Consider the following 15,633-nt stretch of genomic DNA (forward strand, 5'->3'; position numbering starts at 1 on the left):
TCCCAGTTACAGAAACCCCTTTAAACAATACATGTTTTAACCTCCACAGTGCGCTGCCCCAGCACAGCAAGTGCAATTTAATACAGGATGTAAAAGACCTTAACAGTCTGCTGGAAATTCTACAGCACTTCTAAAACCTGTGAATTAGAATATGTTACGGGAATTTATGAACTTTTATTCATTAGAGAAAAACCCGTTAAAAAGAAAGACACCAATCGGTTCTGCTTACTTGTGCCGCTGCTAGATTCTCCGCATCCTCTTTTTTGCTAGTTGCTGGGAAGAACACAATGTTGTCGATAGTCTGAATGAGTTCCAGTTGAACAACACATTTGATTAAAAGAGCAGCAAATAACTTCTGTTCCGGAAATTCTTTAAAGGAAAGAAAATTGCTCATTAACTGAAGAACTACAATACTTGTTTCTTTTTTGAGTTATTTTGGGGGTAAGTTGAGGAACAGTTTAACTTCAAGCACATTCATAAGCCAAACCTGGAATCCACCCATCTGAATTACTCTGATAAAACCAGGACTGACAACCACTGTTAACAACTGAGAGGTTCGTAAGACCTACTTCCTAACCTTAAAGCTGCCTGACATATACTGGACAAATATTCAGTGTTACCTAAAAATCACCAGAATTAGTGATCTTGTTAGCATCAGTGCAATGGCAAGAATGACAGGCTAAGACTGCACAAAAGCAGAGGAAGCTTAGGACAGCACTGATAAAACTGATGCTTGTTTGTACTTGCGGCAAGTACTACAATACCACCAGATATGAGCATTTTAAGCACCAACACATTAACTCTGCACAAATATCTTAAGTGTATCTTGCTATATGTTCTTCAAATCAGTCTAAATACACCTTCCTCCCCGCTCCCCCCTCCCCCAGCTATTGCTTTTGTTGCTCTCTGCACAGAAAGAACTCTGCTCTTAATTAAAACCAATATACTGTTTTGGGTTAAAAGCCTGCAAGTTAGCAGCTGAACTGTAGATTTGTAAGGCACAGGTCAAAAATGTGGACCCACAGGAGCCCAACAGTATTCTGTCATGCTACATGAAGACAAGCGTAATTTTCTTCACATCATGTTTCTCAAGTTACAGGGGGGGCTATAACTAAAGATATTAAACCTCTGCTAAATAAACTTCTGCTAAATACTACTATGTAATGGATATAAAATGCCAAATCACTACAAAACACGCACTTGCTGTTGGCCTGGTTTTACTCATTTCTTCACCTACTGTGGACCCTGTGCTGGGTTGGTATGGTCGTCCATCTGAAGATCTAGGCTGAATAGAATCATGAATATCTACTGACTTCTGTGAGATGGTATCCTGAGAAAAACAAAACAAAATGATTAAAAACTAACTTACAGAAACCTCCTGCGATCTGATCCTCAACAGTGTTGTGCTCTTTATAGCTTCAGACGTTTGCTGTTTCAACACAGATTGAATGCGTGAGGTTTGCTGCAAGGTTTTGATACTGGTAAATACAGTTATCTACCCTGATCTACAATAAGACCTCTAACAGCTTCTGTGAGTATTCCTTTTGTAACAGGTGAAAATATGAACACACAGATCTTAAATGACAAGTCCGATTAATAAGAGGTATCATCAAACTTTAATCTTTACCTGGCCTTTATTCCCTTGAATGCTCTGATTTACAAGCTCCTAACATGTTTGTAGGTGCTATGGGAATCTACCCCAGTAAAATGATGAAGAAGGAGAATGTATGTGTGTCAAGAAAATGCTTTAATTTAAAATGGTCTTGCCAGAGAGCTGCTTCAGCAGACTTCTTCAGTGTATTCTTATTCTCCATCTTGTAATATGTTATATTGTGAGGTAAATCACAATAACTTTGGAAGATGAATTGCTCGGGTTTTGATTTTGTTTTATTTTTTTAATAAATATCTTCCTGCTCGAGCAGTTGAATGTGAAGTATTAAGATCAGTGGCAATACCTATTGCTTGCATTTCAGAAAGCAGCCACCAAAACAGGGAAATGTCATTAACGTAATTAATGGCAAAATATGTTATCATTAGCTGCAAAGCAGTTATATATAGCAATGGTTGCCCCCTCCAACAACCCAGCATTTCTATTGGCATTTGTTCCCTAAGTGCCACTGGAGACTACACATTAATCCCCTGTGTTGTTAGCAAGATTTACATCTACACATACAGTTCCTATGAAGAATGTATCAGCTTCTCTTGCCAGTGAATTACAAAGGTTTTCACCTCTATTAAGTATAAACATACTTTCAATAGTAGATAATAGAACACTTCATTAGATTTGAACTACCTGAAGAAAAATCAGATGGAAATATCTAAAGCCTGCAAAAAATGTTACCCTACCAAAAGAAAGCATCCAAAATGTATCTCTTTTAACACTATTTATTATACTAGTTCTGTTAACTTTGGAGTAGTGAAGTGTTTCTCTTTTACACTGAAGACAAACTTTTTGAAACCATTCAAGTTAAACTATTTCAAAGAGAAAAGATCTTTCAATTTATTCATGACTAAGATACTGAATATATTTGCCATTTTGCATGCTGTTATATTTGACATAAACCACAGCCAAGATAAGACTTTTTATACATCAAACCACTACAAATGACTGAAGGTGTAACAAACACATTCAGTCATGGATGTAAAATACCTGTATAATGAGAATTGGCTATCACTGGCTATTTACGCTCTGTTGAAAGTAAATGATGTTAGCACTCCATGAAGTTAAATGGAGGGAGTCAAGTCTCTTAGTAGAACTCATTTGGGACCATATCCTTGAGCAATTTTCATCAAATGCTTCATTAATCTATAAAGGACTCGCAGCAATCTGGTGAGAATGTCCAAAAGCAAAACTAATTCTCATGAGTAGTGAAGTAGCTACAGAGCTGCCACTTGTAGGCAAACCTAAATTTTACATCAACTTATTCAATCACTGCTAAGGAATCTGACGGTTATACACATTCTGTTTTAAATATTGATGCTTAAATTCTTATTACCAGAGATAATTTGAAAGAAAAAGTCAGTCTAATTGGCAATCTTTCCCCCTCCAGCATTTTCTCCTCATACCAATATATCAAAGAGAATACTGAGCAAAATGAAACAAAAATGATGGCCCAAATCAGAAAACAACTTAAACCCTAAATACAGTATTACAGAGACCTACTAGACACAGGACATTACCTAAAACATACACAGATAATGACCAACAGCCAACTTCTGCAAGCCAACTTTGCTGCAAATACATACTTCTTTCTCTCGAGCATTGAATAGCGCTTTATTTGGAAAAACAACTTTCCAAGTAAATCAAAACTGAAAAATGGGTTTAAACCAAACGTACTTTTCACTTCTTCTACATCACACCACTTTTGCACCAAACTCTCAGAGTATTTTTTATTTCAGCAGCTTACCAGTTTTTCCTTTGCATCACAGGGAGACACAGAGCCAAACTCCCCACTGACTGGTCGCCAAGTCAGCAGCCTTGAAAACACATAACCAGCACCAAATTAGTAAGTTTGAAATACAAATCAGAACCGATATTCTAAAACGCACTCTTCAATATGGTGGGGTTTTTGTTTGGTTTTATTTAAATCAGTAAAACATAGAGTCAGATACAGATGATTCCATAAAGCAATAAACTAATTGATGTTTCAAGTACACATTTTATTCTTCCACACATACTGAAAAAATTAAGTATTGGGTTTTTTGAACTTCACCGTTTCTGCCAATGACCCTGGACAGACAACTGGCTTATGTGGAGGCTGATTCGCTTTTCTCAGAAATACTGAATTTGGCTTTGGACAGTGCTCTAGTGCCATTAGTGGGCCTTAAGCTTCACATGGAATAAGGAATGAATGTATCCCAGGACAAATCAGCACGAATGTCTGGAGATGTTCTGCATTCTCTGTCTGGGATATGTTACAACACTGCAGTTCTATTTCCACTTAGGATTCAACACTTCCACTTAGGATTCACTGCTGTTACTAGGTATCAAGTCACTGACAATACTTCTGATGTCTTCCCTAGCACTTTTTTCTCTTGAGGATCTTTGCCTTTAAGCACTAAAAAATTTCTGCATTAACTGATCTTATTGAGGCTGGCTCTTCCTGCCAGGAATTGAGGGAAATTCAATTAAATAATCTAAGTGGCCCCATCATCCCTTGTTCTTTCAAATTTACTGCTACACGGTAAGATTAAAGTTATCTGTCATTGTTAAGATCTCTAACTATTTAGCCTCAATCTGTGAGAAAACACGTGATGGACATTTGTGTCTGCTATCCTAAATAAGATCTTCATCACTGTGTTAAGGATCCCAAATTAACATACCACTGATGTCCACACAACTACAGACCATATAACTAAAAAGACAGACTGAAGATAAGAAAAGATAAAATCTTGAGGCATGTAATGAGACAAGAAATAAAGTAGAGCAGAGAACTGAATTGACTCTTGAAAGCCACCAGGACACAAATTGCAGATTATTCTGGATTAGAGGTAACATTTTTATTTTGGTCTATAAAGTTTTACACTTCCATCTGCCAAAGGAGGTAATGGAATAATGAGCCATTATAAGCCAGTAAAGGCTAGATCATTGTAATTTGTGCAAGGAACCAATTTTACGTCTTGAATTTCCTGAGGACAAGAGGGCATTCATCCTGCTTTTCTCAGCACCAGTGAGCCAAGAGTTGCTCTCATGAAGCTTCAAAAAATTTCAATTAAAAACTTACAAACAGAATAGAAATGAAATAAAAGAAGACTCAAGGAAGCTGTTAAAATGAGCAAATGAAGTATATGGGCTGGATGAGCACACAGTGAGGTGGACTGAAAACTGGCTGAACCGCCAAGCCAAGAGGATGCTGATCAGGGGCATGAAGTATAGTTGGAGACCAGTAACTAGTGGTGTACTCCAGAGATTAATACTTGGTCCAATTCTGTTCAACATCTTCATTAGTGATCTGCAAGATGGGGCAGAACAGACCCTCAGCAAGTTTGCTGATGACACAAAACTAGTATGAGTGCTGCCACCCAAAGGGACCTCGATAAGCTAGAGAAACGGGCTGACCGGAACATCATACAATTTAACAAGGGGAAATGCAAAGTTTTGCTGGAGAGGAACAACCCTGGCACCAGTACATGCTGTGGGCCACCCAGATGGAAAGAAGCTTGGCAGAGAAGTGCCTGGGGGTCCAGGTCAAGGGAGGTGATCTTGTCCTTCTACTCAGCGCTGTATGCAATCCTGGGCTCCCCAGTACAAGAGGGACATGGATATACTGGAGAGTCCAGCAAAACGCCACAAAGATGATGAAGAGACTGGAGCATCTCTCCTATGAGGAAAGTCTGAGAGAGCTCGGACTGTTCAGCCTGGAGAAGAAAAGGCTCAGGGCGAACTCATCAAAGTATATAAATACCTGAAGGAAGGATACAAAGATAACCGAGCCAGGCTCTTCCCAGTGGTGCCCAGTGACACAGGGAATACATGTTATAAACTAGTTGACAGAGAACAAGTAATACTACAACAGTTCAACATTAAGATGATCAGATTTGAAAACTAGTGGTGTTTCACCTGAGTATTACTAGGCTAGGGGAAAAAAACCCTCATCTTTGTTAAAATGCTGTGTGATCCCTTGTTATTCTGCTCTATGATGCATCTGTGTAACATAGTACCTAGAACAGTACAGGCCTTGTTCCAAGAAATTTCACACAGGGTTAAACATGAAAGGAAAAAGTTACCAAATACACCAGATAATTTTCATTAAAAAATCAGGATTCACAGAAACCTATGACGGAAGCTAACTATCATCCACAGAGGCTCAAAACTCTTGGACTGTTCCAGTATTTTAGTATGCCGTTGAAAAAGCCTCCTATCAAGTCTACCTATCAATAGCACGCTTCTATTATGAAAAGAAAATGACAAACAAAATAGGCAGTACTTCTCAAAAAATCCACCTTTTAAAAACTGAATGAGGTAACAGTTTCAGGGTTTGGGTTTTTTTCCCCTTACTCCAGATGGCAATTCTAGTTTTTAGGAGTTCCACCATTTACAACACAAAAGTAGTATATCTAGCACACGATTTATCACTACATTCCAAGAATGCTTCTCTTACATAACAGCTTTTTGTTCACCCCAGCTACTAGATATCTAACAGTTTGAAATTAGTAAGTCATCTAGCTGAACTATTTTACAAAGTCTAAATATTAACAATCATCTTACGCATGAGGGATTGTAGTTTTGAAAATATCCAGCATGCACGTGCAAGTTTTATCCCAGATTTCTAAGGTAAACTTTTCACCATTCAGGATGACAACATTCTCCAAACAGTTTGTACCAGACCGTGCCAGTTGCTCATTGTCTGAAAGACAAACAGTGTATTTGTTTATTCACATCCAACACAGTAAAACATTAACATTGTTTAGCATAATTTGGTACAGTCCTACCTTGCTGCACACACCAGTACAGCTGTGCAAATATATCATCCAAAAGAACATCACTAAGTACTTCTAAATACTGTGTGAATACATCACATATTGCATAAAGTGCGTGGTTGCAAGTAGTTGTCATCCATTCAGCTTTCTAGGAGGGAAAAAAAAAAGTTACAACTTCATTTAACATGAAACTTTCATGATACACATCCTCGCGGGCAGACAGATATTTGTATTTACTGAATTTGAATTGCTTCATAGTGAAATGCAATTCCTTTCTATTATTGCAAAACACCTAAAACTTGGAGCCCCAACTTTTGCTTTGCTAGCTAGCAGGTTTAAAGAACTACAGAAACAGACAAAGCAAGCTAAGTTTTCAATGTTTCTCCTAAACCTTTGCAGGGAATAGTCAGAGATTCCAAACAGCTGACAATTTTGATCAGACTTCTAACGTTAATAATTTATGCATAATTCACATTAAAGACATTTCTGTTGCACTTCCTTGTCAGGACAGTATCTGGTCCTGGTTCGGCAGGTCAAAACCGGTTCGGCTGATCGAAAGGATGTAGTGAAACATAGTGCTGTTTTGGGTAGGCTCTTTTGTTTGGTTGGTTGTGCTTTTTTATTTCCCTAGTCATCAAAAAGTTTTGAATTAGCAGATCTTACTTCTTCTGATCATGAAATGATGTGTACTCTGATTCCAGACATCATTTGTAATAGCTGCAGTTCTTACAAACCCTGGGTCTGTTGCATTTTATGATAGTCTGCTATTGTTCGTAGTGTAAACTACTAGGGCTTCTACACACACGGTTTAAAGAAATGAGAAAAGTGACAATACCTCTGACAGAATGCTAATAAAACAAAGTAAATTCACTAGAACCACAGGTCAACTATGCAAGTTTTGAGGTTTGCTTTATATTACTTGATAAGCAGTATTACTAATCGGGTGTTCTACAATACATATAGACCTCATCTGTATAAGCACAGATCCCACTTGTTTTCACCTCAGTCTGCTGTTCTGGCAGTTTCATGTTGTCAAATATCCTGAAGACAATCCGAAACAAATCTTGCCACCAGTGCTTCTCATAAGTATGGCCATATGTCTTCATTATTTCAAACATTACTGTTAAGCCCCTGAAATGAAGAAAGAACAACATGTACTAAGACTTACAAAAAGACATGCACTAGATCAAGTATGTCCGAATGTAACAATTTAAAACATATGGACTATAAATTGCATTTAGAGTTGACCTTCAATATTAAAATAATGCTGTCTGTTACATGTTAGGAAAGCTAAAAGTTGTCTTTCACATTTCACTGTGTTCAATGTTGTGTTCACTGTGTTTGGACGAAGCCTTGGGTGAGACGGTTTAGTGTGAGGTGTTCCTGCCCATGGCAGGGGCGTTGGAACTGGATGATCTTAAGGTCCTTTCCAACCCTAACAATTCTATGATTCTATGAATGCATAAACTGATTGTAAATTCAGCTGAGCTGTTTGAAATAGTTTATAGATTCTATAATAAACATGAAACAGTCACTGTGTTTTAATTTACTTAAGTGTTAATTTAATTGCAAATGAACTATTTAAATAGTTCATGGCTATTCATCCTAAACAGGCACTATTTGAACATTTAACTTTAAGGAAGTGAAATAATTATCTATTTAACATAATGCCATCACAACCACATAACTTCATTATTCAGTATAGCGGAATAGAATGATTTCGTATGTAAAGAACACGGACTTTCTACATTCCAGCATCTATTTAGAAGGTGTTTTTAAAAAGTCTGTTTATAAAGAGTTCGGTGTTCCCACAGTGGTATCACCTAAATTAAAATATCTAAGTCATTCTACGATAGCTGTGTTTACTAGGACAGTTGTTTCAATTTTAAAAGTACGACGTAAGCCTTTTAAAATTTGAATTACAAACACTGATTGTTACCTGGTTCTTACATCTAATTTGCATCTATTGATGATACACGACAACTCAAACAGGATTGGGAACCACCCTCGCACCCACACTCTGTCTTCGGGAGCTACATTCATATCATCACTTGTGTATTCCTTGAATGCCTTTAGAAGAAAAGACAGGGTTACACAGAGTTACATTTTTTCAGAACAGAATGCTATTTGAACTGTAAGTAACAATCCCGGCTATATTAGTACACACCCTGATACCTCAGGTGAGCTGGCAATCAAAATAATAATACCAAGAAGGTCAAGTGTTTTCAAAGTAATGCTTAGTATATGATGACAAATAAACTAAAAAAACCCAAACCTGAACAAGATGAGACATTCAAGCATCAGTTTTTGCCTGCACTTCCGTGTGAGTCTCTTAGTCTCTCTTTATAGAGACAGCACTGAAAATGAGGCTCTACCCTAACATTTTGAGGATATAATGTGTTTTTGCTTATGCCATTATCCATTCTTCACAACGTTTCTCTGCAGAGAGCACATCCTGAGATGCTCTGAGTTCCAGCAGCTCTCAGGAAAGCTAACCACTGCTGAAATGGGTGGATGGAGACGGGGTGGGGGGGGGGGGAGAGATTAAGAAAAACAAAACTAAAAAACCTGATAATTTCAACCCCTGTGGCATTTTATACTCCTGTTGCTTCTGAATAAAGCACATTTCTCATTGATCTCTGAAACTTGAAGGGAAGCCAGTAAGATTAGCATGAGTATTTTTTAATTTGCAAAGCACTATAGATTAAAGCACTTTTAATTTAGTTAATACAGACAATACCTGAGGTCTGTCAGATACATATTTTGCACAGTGGCGAATGAGGCGGATCGCTTCCATACTAGTATCTGGAAATGCTGCATTGCAGGCAAATTCAGACAAGCACTTTACTGCATCCTGGAAAGAATCTATGGTTGCTGGGAAGTGTTTCTCAAACACAATTGCTAGGAGAAAAGCGTGAACAGAAGAAAACAAGTGTCATGCTTTAAAATCTATTAACTCTAACGCGAACTGATTGTAACAGAAGTCATGAGAGACTCGTTCATTGACTGGTGTTATCAAATGCATGAGGAGTAATAAAAACTAAGAAATGAACACTCAACCATAAAATCACCCAGAGGGCATTCTGTTTTGACAGTAAATATCTAAAATAAAACAAGGTAGCATTTAATCTAAATGAGGGAAATTTTAACAGTTAAGCAAGAACAGAGCAATAGGCTTACTGCTTAATAGTCTGTATGATCAGAGCTTAAGAGAGATACCTAGAACAGAGAGGGACATCTACAAAATGACTTCCTTCAGCAATATGGTCCTGTTGCCTTTATTTTACATCACTTTTGAGGAAAAAAAAAAATCAATAATCAAACCCATTCTTCATCAATGCTGAAAACGTTTTAGGAAGTTGAAGAGGTTGAGACAAAAAAAGAGATCCCTTACGGCACTTAAAGCCTGAGATCTGAATTAGAATGGGAATTAAAAAATCATCATAGTGCCACCTTGCTCAGCCCTTTTTCCTTAATAAGGACATAGACAAGCACAATTCAGAAACCAGGAAAAGGATAAGCAAACAACATAATAGTAAAATGACTACAGTGACTATTAGGTAACATTATCTAAGGCTTGACTTGTTTTACTCCACAACGCTATACACAGGTAAGCTTGTTCTCTTTTTTTTTTTTTCTGAAAGGCATAAAGGAAGACAGATAACTATAATCTTATTGAATTAATTTCCAAAGTATTTTCCCAGAGGACTGGTCAAAAGTGTAAAACACTGGTTCTACAGCACGAAGTGGGCTTTACTCTGCAGGCTGTAGAGCTACAGATAAACAAAGCTTCTCAGTCGCTGGAGTCACATGGACCTTCATAATGTCTGAATATGGTCAATACTCACTGACAATGTGTCCTGTAGTCTGGAATGCAAGTTCCACTATACTTTCATCCTGATCTGAGGCTGCCAGATGAAATACTGAAAATATGTTTTTCCAGCCAGAACGAATGTTAGCAGCCTGGGAATTTACCATCTGTGCAATACAGCGTACAACCATATCTCGAATAGTAGGAGACCTAAATTAAGATAATAAACAATAATTGTTTAAACTAAATTACATCATCAATTAGAATAGTATAATTACCCAGCAACCGATTTTACAAAAGCGATTTGAAACATTAATTGCAAAAGTTGGTGCTTATGATCCCAGGTGATTTAGTTAATTGTATGTTATTACCTGTTTCTCTTCATGATATGTTCAAATGGTCTTAGAAAGTCCTTCTGGAATCGGAAATTAGCAAGTTCTCCTTTCTCTAAGAACTTCATTGATAACTGCCTTAATGAGTCCACTGCAAAAATAGCTACATCTTCATTGGGATTGCAGCCGACCTGATAACGTAGAGTAGAAATGCACAGTAAGCTTGCGTCAGAAATGGATTCTGTCTAAGCTACCTTCACATTTGATAATGGAGAAATAAGGAGTAATGGAAAATTAACAAAATTAAACAGTAGCCAGTTCCACAAACTGCACTGCTAACACAATTCAATAATCCCTAACCAATTCAAGCTATTTTTTACATTATCTATCCTAGCATTTAAAACTTCCTAAAATAAGCAAGCTGCCTAGAAAGACTTCAACAAGCCATACTAAAAATGCATGTCAAATATTCACCTGATAAACAGTCAATTTAAACTTGAACAGAAAACAGCCTTGTATCCCAAACCTCATATGACATCCCTAAAAATTAGAACATACAAGTAAAGGCAGACAGTTCTAGACCTAGGTCACAATAAATAATGTTAAGCTACTTATACAGAAGGAAGAAAAAACCAGTGTAATTCAGATGAGCACGTGCTTTTCCAGCAAAACTCTAAATAAAATTTATTTGTATCAATAATTCAAGGGGTATGCAGTATAATTATTAACAGGAATACCTTATTAAAATGATCTCCAATAACTTCCCAGATTCTAGACCACTGTAGCCTTATCCGGCCCATGTTGTAGTAAGAAATTTCTACTATCTTCTGCAGACTAAACATTCGAGGGTGGGTAGCAGACAGCAGTTCATCCATAGAAACAGCACAAAGCCAGCGAACGAAATCCACTGTTGAACGACCACAGATTTAGATGCAGTATTTTCACAGGGTTTAAGACAAAGCTGCTTTGTAGTTCATGGGGAAGGGGGGAAAAGATAAAACCTACCAATAGCATTTCCATCCAACCTTGTAGATCCCGTAAATATTCTGTAAAGGGCAGTTTAAGACACTGTTACAATTTCTTAAAAGAGAATCTATTAAATATGTACTGAAGATTTTTGGAAACTGTATCTAGACACCATGAAACACTTATATTTGTTAAAAAATATTACTAATTGTGGAAAAATACTGAGCTTTTAAACTAGAATCAGAAATATTTACATCATTTTTAATATTTAAAAAAACTCCCATAAGCAGGTGGGGGGACTGGGAGGAGAGCACTGATTCTAATACTATCCCCTCTCTGACAGTGACTGATGAATAATGTCAGTAGTTTATAGACTATTCATCCTTGCTCCAAATACAGAAGTCATACTTCCCCAGTGATCAATTCCTGTTTATCATGACAAATACTTGAAACACTTCACATTATGAAGAGGGGAGAAATACTGCAAATCTAAAGAGCTATTATGTGTTTGACATAGAGCATCCAGTTCACTTGATGTGAGATTACTGCAAGGCAACTTTCATTGAACCGACATTGATTCTTGCTGCCTATATTCAATCTGATAATTTTAGATCAGTGAAAAGGCTTGTTGCCTAATCTTTGCTCTGTTCTTTCCTGCAAAAATACGTCTGGCTCCACAAAAAAGGAAAAAAACCCACAAAACCAAAATGCACTTTAATATTGTAATATTTATATAATTTTTTCCATCTAAGGGTAAACTAATAAGGTCTTATTATTAGTACAAGGTACTGAAATATTGCTTAAAAAGCTTGAGGTGGCAACAACAAATTTAATCCAATACCTGTCTACAGCAACGACAACACTTTGGGAGCTAGTTTCACCAATGGATTCCTGAATACTTGCTATCTGCTTCCAATCCACGTTTCCACCAACTACAATGAACAAAATTGGAAAAATAAGTAAGAGATAACAGAGAAAGGGCTGGTAAGAAAGAGGAAGAGAAGTCATGCCACTACCAGTGTATTTAAATATATTCCTAATTCACAAAAAAGAGAAGTACATTATTACTTCCCCCTGCATGATTTCAGCATCTCATTGAACAGTCGCATGTCAGTCTAATTCTCTAAGTTCTTTATCCATTTATAAACTGTATTACTCCCAGAAAATTGTCCACATTGGAACAACTATGGTAATAGATACAAATGAAAAAAACAAATAAATCACAAGCACAAGAACCACCTTTTTCTCTGTATCTTTCAATGGGTATTTCAATGGTAATTCTCATACTGAAAATACAGAACACATGACGGAGAATATTGCACAGAGGAGGAATTTTCACACTTTATTAGCAGCAAGTGAGTAAATCTATCCTGGTAGGGTTTTTTTAATCATTCACAGAGAAGAGCTCCCACTAGAACTCCATGTTACAGCCACATCTCAAGTACAACAAAATTACCACCTAACAATAGTGAGAAAAACCTGTAAATAAAAATAGCGGTATTGAGTTTGGAGGCTAGAAACTGTCACCCACACCTTGGAAAGCTCATGTCAAGAAAATGCTAACTCACAGTGCGCAAATTTCTGGCTATCTGGCTATGTAAGCCTTCCTTCATGCCCCATAAGAAAATAAAAAAAATAAGGAAACCTGCAGGAATCTTGACGAATCTTGCAACCATTGTGGGTACCCTGTATTTTCTTATTATTTTTTTCCTTGGGCTGCCTATCAGAAAGATAGGGGGGAACAGACTTGTAAGGAGGCCAGCAGATCTGTTCTCAGAGCTTTGCAAAGACAGGGAGCTCTCACGTTTCAGACTGCCTTCTGAAAGTTTGTCTATGAGCCTTGCTGTCCTCCACACTTGGAAGTGGCTGGAGATGACTGGCTATTCATTCTATATAAACTACCCATTTTTCCAAAGCACAGTAACCTTTTTGTACATACAAGCATACATACGTAACCTCACACTCGTATTTCAGCAACTTATATTACTGTTGGGTTTGATTGACACTTCTCATATCTCTCTCTTCTTTTACTGGCACAAAAGCTGCCAGTATCTATTAGCTTCTATCTTGGTAATGCTTTAACTAAGAGACATATCAAATGAGCAGCTGTGTGAAGTGAACTTGAAGGGCTATTTCTAAGAAGTCAGGTAACCATAACCAACTCTGCCAGTCTGCATGAAATTTCCTTACGCCACCGGATTTCTAACCAATGTCAAAAACCTATGCAGACAGCAGATTTATGTTCCAGCCGGTACAAGATCTTTTACAATGAAACGTTGAGTCACCTATATAATTCTGCTTTATGAAAAACTGATTCATCACATTCCTTTGTCCAAAGAGGATTTCTGCTTATCTGGGAAGTACTCTTTGGCTATGACCTACTCAGAGCAGCAGGATTTGTCTTCCAATTTTGTGAACAGAAACAAGAGAAGCAAGCTGAACTTCACAGTTACAAGTCAGACAACATTCCTACCAAAGAAACAAAGGAATAAGATGCTTAGTCATCTACTTTTACAACCCACATGATTGTGATGCTTTGTATTTTCAAGCTGGTTTGAAAGATGAAGCTTTCGTGTCACCAGACGGCAACTTCACTTACTCTTAATTGTACAACTATTTTCTTTACTGTAAAATACGTGTCTGTATACATGGACATAGGCTATATGGGTTCTCACAAGAATTTAGATTTACAGGAAGGTTGCTCAAAAGCCATAGTTTCAAAGGATCATAGAAAGAAAATGTAAGTATCTGCCACATGGAATTTGTGGAGAAGAGTGAAAAAACTAAACAGTTGAGAAAAATGATTATGTTCTAACAGTGCCTAAATGCAAGAAACCCAAACTGAGTTGGCATTTTCCTATAATACTGAAGTGGTATTATTAAAAAATAATATATATAAAAAAAAAAAGAGTACAAAATTTAAGTTTCCATATTCCAAATATGCACTGCAACAAGCATTCAAGAAAGCCAATTCAGAGAAACATTTTATGCATTTGGGCACAGACTGTCTTCCTTAGTAATGTAGTTGAAAGAGGGGAAAAAAGTCTTTATGAGCTGGATCTACACCAACAACTAGCAAATATGATTTACAGACACCTGACTACAGTTTACGTTCTTGAGCTATTAGGGCTTAAAATCTTTAAAGGCCAGTCACTTCAGCGTACAGAAACTGCCAGCATTTGGAAATAGCAAAGTTGGATGGGTCACTGGGGAACACTAAACTGAAGGATTCATATTACAAGGGCAGGGAGAAGCTCAGTATATGACATGATGGCAGACGCATTAATTTCAGGCACAGGGTTTCCCTTCAGCAGCTCTTGGCATGGTGAGGGGAGTACAGAGGCAGGCCAAAGGAGAGCCTGAAGGAAAGAAAAAGACTGACTGCAAGTAAGAAAAACTGTCTGAGAATGCAAAACCAGACATCTAGGACTAGCTGAGGGCTACGATCAGGAAAACTAGTAAAATAATAATTTCTCCTAGAAAAAGAATAGTTACATGAAAATTTGAGGGAACACAAAGCTCTTGCTCAGCTGTGGGGTTAAGCTGTTCAAAAGGCAGGAGTTACTGAGCATCATACTGAAATGGAAACTTTCTAAAGTCAAATGGAGCTATACATACTTCCTTAATGCTTTCATAGTTTCCTAACACCCTACACCTGTGTGCCTTTAGCTGTTCCCCTATTAAAAAAAAAAATAAATTAAAAAATCAACCTTTTAAAGATAGCTGAAGCTAAGGCTAGTACAGTTTTCTGGGATAGGAAACAATGTCTTATATACAAGAATAAATTTTGGCTCTCAAGCCAACCTACAAAAGGCACTTCTTCAGTGCCACTGTAACTAAAAGAGGAGGAAACAAAATTTCAGCATTTGAGCTAAAATAATCTCCTACTTGGTTTGAATACTGTGGATTTCTTGCAGTTTCCTAACAGGATGCTTAACCTACACATACTAACTTGCCTGACTGGTAAAATACTTGGTGAACTAACATTGCAACATCCTTAAATCTGGTCATACCATCCTGTCCGCAATCCATTCTTACTTGGTCGGATAAATTGTAATAGAAATTAACAATTTATCATTTTCAAACATTTCCCGCTCACCCATC

The 15,633-nt window shown here is 37.2% G+C and overlaps 1 protein-coding gene across 2 annotated transcripts in view; it reads right to left on the bottom strand.

The window, feature by feature from the left end:
* The window catches only part of ARFGEF1 (ADP ribosylation factor guanine nucleotide exchange factor 1), a 93,945-nt gene that overhangs the window by 5,722 nt on the left and 72,590 nt on the right, over positions 1 to 15,633 (bottom strand). For both annotated transcript variants that reach the window (XM_065668387.1, XM_065668388.1), the window contains 13 exons: positions 12,371 to 12,461; positions 11,569 to 11,609; positions 11,301 to 11,470; positions 10,603 to 10,754; positions 10,269 to 10,441; positions 9,161 to 9,321; positions 8,360 to 8,490; positions 7,422 to 7,551; positions 6,433 to 6,568; positions 6,209 to 6,347; positions 3,408 to 3,477; positions 1,201 to 1,330; positions 230 to 369 (listed from right to left, as the gene is read on the bottom strand). In XM_065668387.1, coding sequence (XP_065524459.1) covers positions 230 to 369; positions 1,201 to 1,330; positions 3,408 to 3,477; positions 6,209 to 6,347; positions 6,433 to 6,568; positions 7,422 to 7,551; positions 8,360 to 8,490; positions 9,161 to 9,321; positions 10,269 to 10,441; positions 10,603 to 10,754; positions 11,301 to 11,470; positions 11,569 to 11,609; positions 12,371 to 12,461 — 1,664 coding nt within the window. The remainder of the gene's footprint in view (positions 1 to 229; positions 370 to 1,200; positions 1,331 to 3,407; positions 3,478 to 6,208; positions 6,348 to 6,432; positions 6,569 to 7,421; positions 7,552 to 8,359; positions 8,491 to 9,160; positions 9,322 to 10,268; positions 10,442 to 10,602; positions 10,755 to 11,300; positions 11,471 to 11,568; positions 11,610 to 12,370; positions 12,462 to 15,633) is intronic.

Source organism: Lathamus discolor, chromosome 2 (genome assembly GCF_037157495.1).
Source record: "Lathamus discolor isolate bLatDis1 chromosome 2, bLatDis1.hap1, whole genome shotgun sequence".
Classification (NCBI taxonomy): Eukaryota; Metazoa; Chordata; class Aves; order Psittaciformes; family Psittacidae; genus Lathamus; species Lathamus discolor.